This window comes from Cornus florida, unplaced genomic scaffold, assembly GCF_030987335.1.
Source record: "Cornus florida cultivar Cherokee Brave unplaced genomic scaffold, ASM3098733v1 CherokeeBrave_3.0.0_Hap2_Chr10, whole genome shotgun sequence".
NCBI lineage: Eukaryota > Viridiplantae > Streptophyta > Magnoliopsida > Cornales > Cornaceae > Cornus > Cornus florida.
In genome coordinates, this window is record NW_026775580.1 from 75659693 (window position 1) to 75675271 (window position 15579).

Here is a 15579-nt window from a genome sequence, read left to right on the forward strand (position 1 = left end):
TAGAAGAAACCTATTCTTCAGCTTTTTCCGATGACCAAACTGACAACTTCTCAATCTCCCATCTCTGTTTCTCTCTCTCTCTCTAAAACTTGTGTTTCTCTCTCTCTCTCTATAACTTCTGACTCTTTCATGCCCCAATATTGAATGAACCAATTTCTTCTCCAACATCTCTATGTGAAATCTCTGACCCGAGAGTTCTGTCACAAAATCTGCATGCGTACGACGTCGCACACTGCATCCCCTTTTCTCTCTCCATCTCAGAGGAGCTTTTTCAAACTTTGTGCTTTGACACAATAAGAAGAGATAGAATCGAAATAAAAAGAACTCTCTCTCTCTAAAATAATACTAATAATAATCAAACTTTATAAGATAGCATTAGTTAACTATTTTTATAAATAAACTACAATTATTATGTACGTTTAATAAATTAAATAAAAACAAACCTTGTCAGTTTTCACCGTATATATCCACACCACCCACGGGCTGTTCCTTTGACATTACTCTCTTTCAGTTAGACCACAAACCAAAGCAACAAAGAAGGCAAAGGTTATGCCATTAAAGAGAGGAGTTTAGAGAGAGAAAGAGAGGAAGTTTTAGAGAGAGAGAGATCATGCGTCTCTTCTGATGAGAGTACTAACAAAGAACATGAGCCTTCTACTTTTACACCTATCCTATTTCTCATCCATTTAGGAGAGAAGCTTGCCTTTTGCTCTCTCTCTCTCTCTCTCTCTGTTATTCATTTGATTTCTTGGGTTTTGCAGCAGTTAGAGATGGCTGTTCAGGCACAGTTGTATTCTGAAAATCTGGGTTGGCTTACGAGCTCTGTTTTGGGGATTGAAGATGGAGCTAATTTCAATTTTCAAGAGCACCCACAACACCAAGTGTTTCAATCCATTGGTTTTAATAGTTATAATAATCAAGGGGCTTCTTGTTCATCGAGTGTTGATCACAACTGTCCAACAATGGAGTTCTCTCTGTCTTTGGCTGCCGAGCTCGAGAAGCAGAGGCAAGAAATCGACTGGGTTCTTCGTTTGCAGGTCAGATTCGAACAAAATCCCAAATGGGTTTTCATAACATAGATTCATATTTCCACACGCATGTTTGATTTTGGATTTATTTAACGATTTCATTTCGGGTTTTTCTTGATTTGTGATGAATACGGTGAAACAGAGTGAGAGACTGAGGACTACTCTTCAGGAAGAAACAAGGCAACAAATTGGGGTTCTGCTGAAGCGATACGAAGCGAAAACGATGAGTTTGATGTGGGAGAAAGAGGAAGACTTGGTGAGTGCGAAGAAGAGGACAATGGAGCTCGAGGAGTGCTTGAGAAGGCAAGAGCTGGAGATGGAAGTGTGGCAGAGAATCGCGAAAGAGAACGAAGCGACGGTCACGAATCTCAATACAGCTCTCCAACAAGCGAGAGAGAGAGTCTCTCTCTCCTCCCCAGATGCGGAGTCGTTCTGTGATTCATCTAATTACAGAGTAGTAAACAATGAGGCAGAACAGAGCAAAACAATGGCGTGCAGGCTCTGCAATGCTCGAAGCTCGTGCATTGTGTTCTTGCCCTGTAGACACCTCTGTTCTTGCAAGCTTTGTGAAGCTTTTGTTGGGTTTTGTCCTGTTTGTCAATCTTTAAAGAAAGCTAGTGTGGAGGTTCTCTTGGCTTAGCCAAGAAGAAAAAGGTAAACAGAGACTAGAAAAGGGACAAAAAAAAAAAAAAAAAAAATCTTTGGTTTCTACGTAGTAATGTATTGAAAATGGTGGTTCTTTTTTGGTCTTTAGCTTCTCAGTCAATGGTGACCCAAATCAATGGATATGAATGATGATATATACTACTATACCAGTGAAATATCAGTGTAAAAGAAGAAATATGCTTTTTCCTTTTATGGGTTTATTGATTTTTATTCCTGATTAAGATTTTGTTACTTTATGAGATTGTTTTGATATTTTTGGGGGGTTTTCTGGGGAAATGTCAGGTCTATTAGCTGTAACAGTATGCTGGATAGGTGGCAGAAAAGATTTGAGAGCCAGAGTTTATGGACCCTGCAACGGCTACCTTATAAAGTTGTTGTCCCTCTCCAGCCTCCTTCCAAGAAATCCGTACAGTCCAGCTCACAGATATATACTGTGTGTGTATATATATATATATATATATATATATAATTGTGAATATAAAAATTGGTGTACAAAATGGAAATTCTGGAATACAATGCCACCTGTGATTTGTGACAAATTCATCATCTTGTCATCCATTAGGTTCTTTTGGTTACGTTGAGTGCTCTTATTATATTATATATATATATATATATATATATATATATATATATAGACACATGCTTATCGGATGGTTATACTCCACTCACCTCCGAAGTGACCATATGAGATTGGTTTTAATGCACAAATTGACCTGAATGTCAATGCATGTATCTGGGGTGGCGTTCTCTTCTTTTAAGACTAATGGTGAATGCGTATTGCTTTCACTAGGTCACAAGGTTTGATGTGGTCTATGGCTTTTTAAAAGAATAAGTTATGGCAATGAGTTTTTACTCCCATCTTTAAATAGATTGCCCAAAGTTTAAATTTCCTATGGCAAGAATTTTTACCTACTTCTTATGTTTGAATTATACCAAGAACAATTTTAAAATGTTCTTTTGAACAATATTGGTCTCTTCATATAAGGTGTTATTCTAACATTTCCTGAAAATGTTTATTTTAACCTTTCTAAAATTGGTTTGCCAATAATACTCTTCTATTTATTTTGGTACAAAATGAGTAATATATTATATTGCATTTTATACAATAGTTTGAATGGTAAAATTGTTATTTTATAAAATTTGCTTTAAAAGACTTTTGGAATGTCATTGAGGTGCCAAATTTCAGGCGATGTCAAAATTATATATAATTTGTCTAAATCTCAAGAGAGATCATTATAACTTTATTCTAACATATTTACTGAAAAAACATACCCTTATTACATACTCCGTATAAGGAGTAACAATTTGAATGGTTTTAAAATGGATTAACCTTTATGAGGAGAGAATATTGAATACTTTCCTTATGAAATCGGATAAGGATCTTCTTCAGGAAAGGAGAGGTCTTACACATCCACCAATCATTGATATAGCATCATTACTAGTGAAAGAATCCAATCCAATAGCTGGTGGGTGTGAAGGACCTCTGGGTGTGCAGGACCTCTCCTTTATATGATAAAGCAACTTACTCATTTTTTTTTTGGATAAGCGGCTTTACCCCAACTAATCTACGAAAAAGGGCACAAAGCGACCTCTCCACACAAATTAGGTAAAACTCAAACTAAGTCCGCACTCGTGACTCACAAGGAATTGATTGCACTCAAAATAATCATTTGTTATTTTCTTTTCCTTTTCTTCTCTACTTTGAAGATTATAAGAGAGAAATGTTCCACTAAAATGATGATATGTTGGGTGGACCTTGTTGAGTGGTGCACAGTGCACTGGAAGTCCCCTTAGAAATCCAATTCCGTGATAGTATGTGCAATTTGTGCATGCGCATACTCTGTTTGGTGGGAGAGAAATGCAGGGCCTATTTAGGGCAAAACATCCACCCCTCATGCAACCATAAAATCCATCAAAGATACCATCAGATTGAAATAGGTCGTGTCCAGTCAAGATCAGATATAAATATATATATATAGTGCTCTCATATATACATATATATATATATGTATAGTGCTCTCACAGCCTCTCCTTGTGAGCTGGTGGAAGCTACATAAGGATGTGTATGGATAGGTGATGCACTAGTGCTTCAAATCTAGGATGTATATGTTTGGTGCTTGAGTTGATCAGTTGATTTTCATTTGTTGCTCAGTTTTATTCCCTTTTCTTTGTTGTTGGGCTGCTGTTACTTAATGGACTCCCCTGTTTGTAGAGGGCTTTTGCTTCTCTTGTTGGCTAATGCTCACACTGTACATTCCTTTCGTATATGGGGTGAAGTGTAAAAGGCACCTATGTTTAAAATTTAGGAAAATAACACCCCTAATCTTTATTTTAAGTATATAAGTCCGTTAAGTTTTTAAAAATGAGCAAATAAGGACTTAACATATCACAAAATCACATATAAATAGTCATGTGCGTTAGACATGTCTATTTTAAATAACAAATTCTCTAAACTGTCATTTTGGTCTCCCAAAATGCTCTTTTATCGTTTTACATATAAATACACCATTTCGTTTTTGGTTAGGGTGCTTTGGTCATTTTTTATTTATTTTGTCTTTCACTTTTTTTTTTCCAAATTAATAAGGGCACTTTAATCTTTTACTCACTCCACCGACAACATGCTCTAGTTCGCATAAAAAATAAATAGGATATTAGGAAGTTTCAAGGGGGGGAAAATTTAAAATCTCACTACTTAATTCTTCGTATTTTAAAAATATTAACTTTTCAAATTATTAGGTTCCATCACCAATTTTCTGAAACTAATTACAAACGTGAAACGTATACAAAAACACTTTTTATATTTTTTCATGGTCTAAAATGCCCTCACTACATTATACTCCCCAGTCTATTTCTCTCTCTAACCTGCATACCAAAGCAGTTAGGAATTGAACCATGAAGCAAGAATGTAGAAGAATTTTAAAAAAACACACACGCACCCCAAAGATTATAAGAACACAAAATAGATCACACTGTAATAAGAATTAAAATTGAATATCAATGGATCAATTTAAATTCAGACCATAGAGGAACCAAAATCATATTATTTACAAAATAAAAAAATTTTACAAATTCTCTACTATTTACCAATACTCAAGCGAATGAAGAAAATCAAATTGATAAGGAACAAAACCCAGTATACAGGAATCAAATTGATGGTGATGGGGCCTGATTCCTAATAATAGAAGGCTGTAATTGATGGCCGGTGATGGGCCTTCCCCTCTAATGCGGCAATATACCAATCGGTTCGGTATTGTTGTCGGCGTCGGCGTCGTAGTCTGTCCTCCGGTAGTGACGCGGTGACGGATGGCCGGGGCGACACCGAACATTGTGAAGGCAATGGAGGTTAAGCAGTCGGCGGCCATGTGGGGCTTTGAGGAGGAGGAGGAGGACCTACTAGATGACCTGCTTGGATGATTTGGACGAGCCCAAATATGTGTTTGGCTTTGTATAAAACGCCACCGTTTACAAATATGTCCTCTAATGTAATTTCAACACCTATGTATTTTTTTATTATTTATGTTATTAGAAGAATGGAGGATATTTTAGTCTTTTCACATATCCAGTATTATTTATCTAGCAAAAAGTCTTTATACCTCTCCTAGTGTTTTGGCGTATTCCAATTACCCTCCTCGGTTTGTAACAAACACCTTCTATTGACATTGGCAGTCAGCAATGAATAACCCTTTCAGTGGTCAAATTTAAAGATTTATCCGACGAAAATACCTTTATATCTAACTTATTATAAAAAAAAAAAAAAAAAACCTTTGTATCTTTTTAAGTTAGAATTATAATATTTACTAATAAGGACATAAAGATAAATTTAAATTAACAAACTTTTACACAATCGTTGGGTAATTATAATATCATAATATGTCAAAATATAGAGGAAGTAATTGTAAAAGACCCGAACTAGATTGAAAGTAAATGTAAAATACCCTTTTTATTTTTGCAAATAACACGCACTCACCTTGTTCTTATGAACCTGAAACTGCAATTTTCGTTATAGTTATCATTTATTATAATCTTTTGAATTATAAAAAATAAGGACAAAATTACATCTCAAAAGTAAGTGTAATAGTTTTTTTAGATCATTGTGGGAGTGTAATAGTGCTTTTGGAGGATAATTATGTTGTTTTTTTTAAAATTTTTATAAAGTAACGATTTTTACAGTATTGTTGAAGTATTGGCTGATCATTTTAAATCAAATTCCCTTTTAAGTGAATGGACCAATCTAGTTCCAAACATTACCGAATTATCGAACTAAAATTAACTTTTAGAAAGATCTTAGCAATCAGATTGCACTTCTGTATTTTTCATGTTCATTTCTTATATATGTCTTCCAAATCTCATATTCAAACTGAGTAAGACCGATGTAACTTTTAGTTTTTGGGAAGCTTTTCAGCTTTTAGCACAAGTTTTGCTATTCTTGGCCAATGTCTACTTCACGGGAAGGTATTGAGTACACCTAACACACATATACTAGGCTTATTCGAGTCGCATGTGCATAACATGCGCTTGCACATGCACAACATTTATGACTCGAATGAACTGATGCACCGAATGCACCCAATATCTATTCTCACTTCACTGACTACTCAATAACTCTTGTGGGCCCTACCAATTATGTTGGGCTCACAAAGGTAATACATGAACATACAAGTTCTGTATTTTATTTATTTATTTATTGATTTTAGTGGGTTTATATTGGATTCATCTTTCTTGCTCCCTTTCATTGTTCTTGAAAGAATCAGAAATGGACTTTGTAAAAATATGTTCAGTTTGTTGAGGAGCGTTACAAAATACAAATTAATGAAAGCAGACCGTGACATTACTATTTTACCGAGGACGGACCCAAACCCAAAATGTACCAACTTTTCAATTTCAATTTTTTTTTTTTTTTTTTGGTGGTAAAATTAAGAATTTTAATTAAAACAAGCAATGGTGTATTTACTTACATGACCTTCCGTAGCTCTCCCACTCCCAGTGACTTCTTACTCCTTTCTTTACTGGTACGTTGAGAAATTCCTTCACAGGTTTAGGCATTTCATACAAAATCCGAAGATACCACAATCAAGAAAGTCGTAAGATAGACTCTTGGAGGAGTGGTGCAACGATTCGGTCCAAGCCGACCAATAACTTACCAAGAACAGTGAATTCTACTAACAAATATGTGATTCCTGGGCTCGGCCCAAATGGGTCTGAGCACAAGCCAGGGCAGCACTATCAAAAGATAAGCCAGCCCAATTCATGCTGCACAAAGCCCCATTCACAAGAAAGGAGAGTGACTGGGCCAATGAAGGTTTTAATGATCCATTGACTTACACCTCTTTAAGTTTTGTCAAATACCACTCAAATATCTTTTGAAATTAACTATCATTCAAATCCCAATTTTCTTTTCCATTACTTTTTCCATTAGAAAGGTGCAAAACGACAATTTTATCTCTATTTTTTATAATCTATTTTAATCCAAAATATCAAAATCCCCAAATAACCAAATTGCGCTTATTTATTACTCTGTCACCCCAAAAATTCTTCATCTCACTATTTTCTCCAAAAATATACTATAGTTTTTGGTGTAGATGATGAGAAATATATATATATATATATATAGAATAAGTTTAAAAAATAATTATAAATTTGGTTTTAGAAAATAATTATAAATTTATACTTACAATTTGGTTGGTGTAAATAATGAGAAATATATATATATATATATATATATAAAGAATAATTTTAAATTTATATAATGTTAAATTTATATAATGATTGTCAAACGGTATTCAAGTATGACAATCATTTTTTTAAGTCTACATATAGTTAGAAGGATAATAATTTCATTTTACATGATTATTTTTAAAAAATAATTCAATTTAATATTTGATCAAACTTAGGGAGACTGTCAGTGAATCTTCATTTAATCCATCAACCTCTCAATCCAAACAACAAATTGAAACCAATTGGTGTCACCAACAAGAAAAGTTGGCGGAAGCAGTCATGCCCTTGACTCGTACCTTTCTCAATTGTCATGATTTAATCTGATTTGTGGATGCATGTTATCACCTCATGTCTAATCGTTTTTCTTATATATATATACAATGAATTGCCGTTAAAGCTGTTCCACATATTAACTGTTACTAGTGTAATCTGATGGGTATAGACACACAACGGGGACCAATATCCTTCCAAATTACATCTATAAATTGTTGCTTTTTATGGTCATAGAAGGTGCACCAAACATGATAGGCTTTATTCCACCACATGGATATAGTATATGGTCTTCACACATTTTGGTCAATTTCTCCACCATTTCTTCTCTACTTGTATAATCAATTAAGTTTTTTTTTTTTTTTTTTTTTTTTTTTTTTTTTTTCTTCAAAACAAAGTTTGATTCCATATGTGTTTTTTTTGGACCGCTGTATCATGTCACGTGACTTAATATATATATATATTTATTTTATCATATTATTACATGTTCATATTTAATAAGTTGATGATACAACATTACTAATAAAACTTGAACGATAAAGTTTTTCTCTCTTTGTAGTAGTATTGCACAAGTGACATATTATAATGATCCATGGTGATCGCACGTGTGCATAGTCAGTGTAATTTACCTTAAAATTTTAGTATAACCTATAATTTACTCTAAAAATTAATTTAATGTAGGTGACAGTGAAATTTACACTTGTCATGTGTGCATAGTGATAACCTGTCATGTGTGCATAGTGATAACCTATAATTTACTCTAAAAATTAATTTAATGTAGGTGACAGTGAAATTAATTTTTAGAGTAAATTTCACTGTCGCCTACATTAAATTAATTTTTAGAGTAAATTATAGGTTATCACTATGCACACATGACAGGTTATCACTATGCACACATGACAAGTGTAAATTTCACTGTCACCTACATTAAATTAATTTTTAGAGTAAATTATAGGTTATACTAAAATTTTAAGGTAAATTACACTGACTTAGCCTTCATCTTGTTTGTCAAATTACACTAACTTCCATTGTCGGACTTATTTGGTTTGTAAACTATGCACACATGACAAGTGTAAATTTCACTGTCACCTACATTAAATTAATTTTTAGAGTAAATTATAGGTTATACTAAAATTTTAAGGTAAATTACACTGACTTAGCCTTCATCTTGTTTGTCAAATTACACTAACTTCCATTGTCTGACTTATTTGGTTTGTAAATACGTTTTTGTCCTTATATATATATATATATATATATATATTATTGTCGTAAGCATGTCTTTCAAGAGTAGAATTAGAATTTAAAAATTACAAAATTATTTGCATTAACATTTTTTCTGGTTGACATGTCTTTCAAGAGTAGAATTAGAATTTAAAAATTACAAAATTGTTGGCATTAACATTTTTTTTGGTTGACCTTAAACAAATGAGAGGTATGTGTTATTTATATACAAATCTTATAAATCTCAAGGGGGATAAGTTTACTTTGACAAAAATTTTTTTTCAAGACAAGAAATGTTAGAAATTAGATTAGTTAATGCATAAAGTCGAAACCTGACATTTCAAAATTTATGGGAGATACTAACCCATTAGGTTATCGGGACATAGACTCGTCATGTTTTTCTTCATATTATCATTATCTTTTCTTTCATAAATAATAAATATATATTACTTTCCGAAAACAAAAAAAGTAATAAATATATATCTTTATTTAACTAAAAAAAAATAGCACTCTTTTATTGGTTGGTGGTGAAGATATTCATATATTTAGAAAATTTATTGAGTACATTAAAGATAAGATGATCATAGCTACGCAAAGTAGGCGACTGAAATATATATATATATATACACACACACACATATTAACATTAAGATAAGATGATCACGATATATATATATATATATATACACACACACATATTAACTTTAAGATAAGATGATCACGATTTCTTCCGTACTTGTATAATCAATGAAGTTTGTTCTCATATTAACATTTTGATTCCATATGTTTTGTTTTTTTTGGACCGCTAGCCATGTACAATCTTCTGGCTAGGGTCTGTGCAAGTGAGCCAAACTTGTGTACTTCTCTGGCATGACTGCTTTGGACCATATCCACGTGAACAAAGAGACTCTGTAGCAGCTTTAATATATGTATATATATTTTGTCATTGACTAAGTATATCCTATCACATAAATAAAAATATATATTTTTAATACATTGTATCACTACGTGTCCATTACTAATACAACCTGAGCAATAAAATTTTTCTCCTATTGCATGAGTGATATATTATAATGATCCACGATGATCACGCGTGTGCATAGTCACATGTGACAAGTGTGAATTTTACTATCACCTATATTAAATTAATTTTTAATTTTTTTAGAGTAAATTATAGTATATACTAAAATTTTTTGGTAAATTACAATGACCTAGTCTCCCTCTTGTTTGGCAAATTATACTGACTTCTCTTCAGGATGCACTTTATAAAAATGTGATATTGTGACCCGAATTTGGTGACCGGGGCACATAGCATTTGGAGTGTTACATAAGAGAGACTTTTATATTCGTATAGAAATAGAGTGAGGGGCTAAAAACTTATAATTTCTGATTTTACTCATACTAAAAACTTTTGCCAGATTCTAACGATGGACGTAAGCTGTTGCTGACTCATATGTCTATGACCAAGCATAACTTATCTTCGATTAACATGAATCGTCTACCCAACTACATTAAACTAAGGATGTAGTACGACCCATTTCCCTTAGCATGGCCTATCAAACCCCTAAACATATGATCATTAAGCATAATTGCATGATAAACCTACCCTATAATCACATAAAATAGAAAGGTTGAGATCAATTATAAATTATTCTTTCTAAGACAAGGTAAGATATCAAATATAATTAAATTTAAACATTGAATCTCAAAATCAAGGTACAACTATTTTTTTGCCCTTAAATATGTAATCATCATACAATAAATAATCCCAATAAAATAAATAACTGAATCATTGGAGTTAAGATTAAGGTTATATTATTCCCTTAGAAAGAGTTTAGCCGCTCATGGAGAAGGAAGAAGACTTTATGGATGTGGAAACCTCCATCTTCATATTCTCTTGCTTAATCTTGTCTTTGAAAACTCCTCTCTAACTCTGAAGAAAGTCTTTAAACAATACTATCAATGCCCTTCTTCTCTAACTCTGAACAAAACCCTATTTTTATAGCCCTTAAAATCACTCCAAAATATAATAGGAAATAGGAAATCTGTCAAACTCGGACTCTAAAATTCGTGTTCGAATTTACTTTCAACCACAAGAAATTTGAGCCATTTTGACACTCACAGAAGGAGATAAAGTCGGAATACCAAAACAGGCCCAGTTTCCAAATCAAGAAAGAATTTCCTAGTTGGAGAATGATTCTTCCTTTTGTTTTTGTTTCCATTCTCAGGAGGAGATAAAGTCGGAATACCAAAACAGGCAGTTTCCAAATCAAGAAAGAATTTCCTAGTTGAAGAATAATTCTTCCTTTTATTCTTTTTTCCATTCTCATCAGCACTTCTTTTGGTTCTTTTCCAAGTTTAATTGAACCTGGATCTTCATTATGGCTTAGCCTAATTAATGTGATCTTCCCCTAATCACTTGGATACTATCTTTAAAGCACAAAATTCATGATTTTAATTGAATATATAATTAAGAACTTGAAAATAAGAAAAACACTAAAACAATATAAAATCACAAATAAAATTATTATAAAGAGAATAAAATATGTAAGTTAAGAGGTCAAATGCATATCATTTTAGCGCTTATCACCGAACCAAGTATAAATTTTTATATTCTTTATATGACGTGTACATTTCCGTTTATTGAGTTCTTTGCGTTTGTTATAACAAAAAATAACACAAAAAAGATTGTGATATTCTTCCCATGATGGAATATACCTACGAGGGGAATTTTTTTAAGCACATCTATGACTGGTTTAATTGTTCAAATAACTCAAATCAGATGGATATAATATATAGTCTTCACACATTTTGGTCAATTTCTCCACGATTTCTTCTGTACTTGCAAAATCAATGAAGTGTGTTCTCATTTTAACATTTTGATTCCATATGTTTTTTACTTGTACAATCTTCTGGCTAGGGTCTGTGCAAGTGAGCCTAACTTGTGTACTTCTCTGCCAGCGCCACTGCCAGGACTGTTTTGGACCATATCCATGTGAGCAAAGATACAGGTTTAATATTTTGTTTTTTTCGCGCTATCAGTCAATTGTAGTAAATTATTATTATGTTTTTTTTTTTTTTTTTTAGCATTTATTTTATTTCATTTTATTTTATTTTGTAATAAATCACATCACTAAATGTTCATATCTAATAAATTAATAATATCACGTCATTAATACAATCAAAGTAATAGAGTTTTTCTCTCTTTGTAGAAATATTGCGCAAGTAATATATTATAATGATCCACAATGATCACACATGACAAGTGTGAATTTCACTGTCACCTTTATTAAATTAATTTTTAGAGTAACTTATAACTTATACTAAAATTTTAAGATAAATTACACTGACCTTACTTCTTTATTGTTTGTCAAATTACATCGACTTCCCTTGTCGGAATTATTTGGTTTGTAAATACGTTTTTGTCCTTATATATATTATATATATTTTATTGTCGTAAACATATCTAATTAGAAATGAATAATGCTTGCTTCAGGCTGCATAAGTAGAATGTTCTTCTGATGCTGATTTGGACTAATAAAAATATAACATGTGTCTAAAACTGTTTTGATCTTTTTGCGGATCATCTAAAAGGAAATTTTTTTTTTTTTTTCGTGCGGTTGAGATTTTCTATTACAAACATTTCATATTGGAATCCGTTAAAGAAGAAACTAAACAATTAGCCCAAATATGGTAAATTAACCACAATTGTAAGACTCCAATTATTAATGGAGTTTAAAAACATCAATTTGATTCATATTGTAACAAGTGGAGATAAATCTTAAAAATGTTGGATGCTGTTAGAGTTACGCGTATTTATTAATTGGTCAGCCTCTTGAGTCATTCTAGAGATAGGGTTGCAACAGGTGGTGATAAATTTTGGATACCGATAGAGTTATGCATATTTATTAATTGATCAGCCTCTTATCATTGTGGAGATGGGGTTGCAACAAAGATGGTAGGCAACGGATGTGGCGACTTGAATCACATCTCTAAAAATTAGATGCGGTTTGAATCACATCTCTAAAAATTAGATGTGAAATATTAGGGTTTGGGAATGAAGGAGGTGGCAAGCAATGGAGGTTGGTTGACGGAGGAGATGATTAATATTAGGGTTTTAGAATTGGAGAGACGGTGGACATCAAGGGGGATTTGGTGGGAAGAGAGAATGAATCGTGAGTTAAAGAGAGGGAGAGCCCGCTATTAAGTCTCACACATGCGTGAGAGAAAATTCTCTTCCTTTTTGAATGACCCGTGAAAAGATCCGAATGACTTTGTTTTACTTTTTAAATTTTTTTTTTTACACATGTTATGTTATTATTAGTTCATATTAACATCAGAAGGAGAACTCTGCTTATGAAGCCTAAGGCAAGCTTTACTTATTAAAAATTACAAAATTGTTGGCAGTAACATTTTTTTTGGTTGACTTTTAACAAATAGAAGCTATGTATTATTTATATACAAATCTCAAGGGAATGAGTTTAATTTGACAAAAAAAAAAACATTCATGTAACTGATGTGTAGGCTCATCATAATTTTCTTTATATTATCTTTATCTTTTCTTATCATGATGTGTAGTTTTCCCTTATCTTTTCTTTCATAAATAATAAATATATAGTTTTATTTAACTAAAAAAAACAGCACTCTTTTATTGGTTGGTTGTAAAGATATTAATATAGTTTGAAAAATTATTGAGTCCATTAAGATAAGATGATCATAGCTAGCTACGCAAAGTAGGTGACTGAAATATATATATAAAATATATATATTTTGGTTGACAATTGTGGCACCACTAGCTACATTTGGGACAAATGGAGAAAAAGACTAGTTATATGAGGGGGATCTCATGTCTCTTGTCTGGCTTCCTTTGGTTAACATAATTGGTTGGGGATCTGGAACCGTCCTTTCCCATTAATATGGTAGATAGATTTGCGTGTCTTCTTCTCATCATCGAAGGAATGCTTCTTTGTGCTTCCTCCTTTATTTATTTATTTATTTATTTATTTATTTTTTTCTTTTTTCTTTTTTCTTTTTAGGGAGTATTTAATTATTCCCATAGTATCAAAATGACGTGGCATGCCTTTGGACTAGTACGTATTTTGAGAGTTTTTAATTCAAATATAATATAAAATAATTCTTTTATATTCTTTTCGTTGAAAATATAGTGTCGCTTACGAGGAATTGTATCAATTTAATTTGTGAGAGTCACGATTCCTCCAAAAATGACACTTTTTATGGAACATGAAATATTAGGCTTTCATTTGTTGGATGTAAAATATTTTTCAAAAAAATTTTATTTTATTTTATGATATTTGATTGTTGTAAAATATTTAAGAAGAAAAAAATTTATTAAAACTTAATAAAAATAATTTATTCATTAATTTTTGACAAATTATTTTATACGAACTCGATCTCAATCCTAACTTAAACCTTTGCCAAATACTGATAAAAATGTTTTACGTTGAAACAATTAGAGACAAAATAAGTTATCTTGTAGACGAGTTTACATGCAATCATGCAAATGACTTATTTATTTATTAAGTAGTATTTGTTAAAAAAACAAAAAAAAAATTCGGCAAATAAAAAAGATTCACTAAATGAAACTAGAAACAAAAGCATGTGTTCTTCTTGATGACAATTGAATTGAAAAATCAACAGTACGTGGTCCAAGGAATATAGTTTTAATTCACTTCCATTATGTCCTTTATAATCATGCAAATTACTTATTTATTCATTAAGTATTTGTTGAAAAAACAAACGAAAATTTCGGCAAATAAAAAAGATTCAATAAATGAAACTAGGAGCAAGAGCATAATTAATAAGTCTGTTCAAATTTAATCCTATAAAAAATTGGTCCTAGTGTCTTTGAAAACATCAAGTTGAAGGTTCGAATTCTCTTAGTTGCAAACAATTTTATGAACGGATGCTAGTATCTACTATAAAAAAAAAAAAAAAAAAAAAAGGAGTGTCCAAATTTGGTATCCAAAGCATTTTAAATTCTTAGCATGCGATTATATATTATAATTAATAGAGTTGAGAATTAAACTGAGACTCAATATATAAATATGTGGGGTGTGGGCTCTGTTTGTTTACCGAACAAATAGAATTTCTGAATTAACACGTACACCACTTGACCTGCAATATTTGAGTTTAATTGGATCTCAAACGAACTGTTTCAGATAACTTTGTATTAATGAACTCCAGTGAATTAATTGACGTGGTTGACGCAGGAATAGGTAGTCCACCAACCTGCCCTGCTAATCAACACTTTTTAAACCAACTCAACAACTTTAGTATAAACTATATATATATATATATACATGTATATATATATATATCCAACATTCATAAAAGAGTAACAAGTTAATTTTGTAAAAATATTACTATATGTATGATATGTACGTGGAGATATATGTGTGTGTTTGTGCGTTTATTTGTATGATTGAAATGAATTTGGCAAGATTTGAATTGAAAACACAGGGTACCATGTTAGGTTATTGTACAAATTGGGAAGGTCAGCTTTGGGGCTTCACAAGTGATGGTCACGGTTTGGCCTTTTATTTAAAAATATATATATATAGGTTATAGGACCTCTCTAAAACTAGCTTGACCCTAAATATAGTAGGTGAACTGTGAGATAGGGAATTACATATATATAGTATATTATGGAGTTAAGGGC

At 31.9% G+C, this 15579-nt stretch overlaps 1 protein-coding gene across 1 annotated transcript; it reads left to right on the plus strand.

Annotated features, from left to right (window-relative positions):
* Positions 1 to 435: 435 nt before the first annotated feature.
* LOC132278738 (probable BOI-related E3 ubiquitin-protein ligase 2) lies at positions 436 to 2149 on the plus strand. Its single transcript, XM_059780606.1, has 2 exons — positions 436 to 1037; positions 1171 to 2149. Exons 1-2 carry the CDS (start codon positions 771 to 773, stop codon positions 1666 to 1668), a joined length of 765 nt encoding a protein of 254 aa, XP_059636589.1. The 5' UTR covers positions 436 to 770; the 3' UTR covers positions 1669 to 2149.
* The last annotated feature ends 13430 nt before the right edge of the window (positions 2150 to 15579 follow it).

Coding starts and splice junctions, on each gene's coding strand:
- LOC132278738 (XM_059780606.1), top strand. CDS start 771: ATGGCTGTTCAGGCACAGTTGTATTCTGAAAATCTGGGTTGGCTTACG. Junction 1,038..1,170: donor ACTGGGTTCTTCGTTTGCAG/GTCAGATTCGAA, acceptor ACGGTGAAACAG/AGTGAGAGACTGAGGACTAC.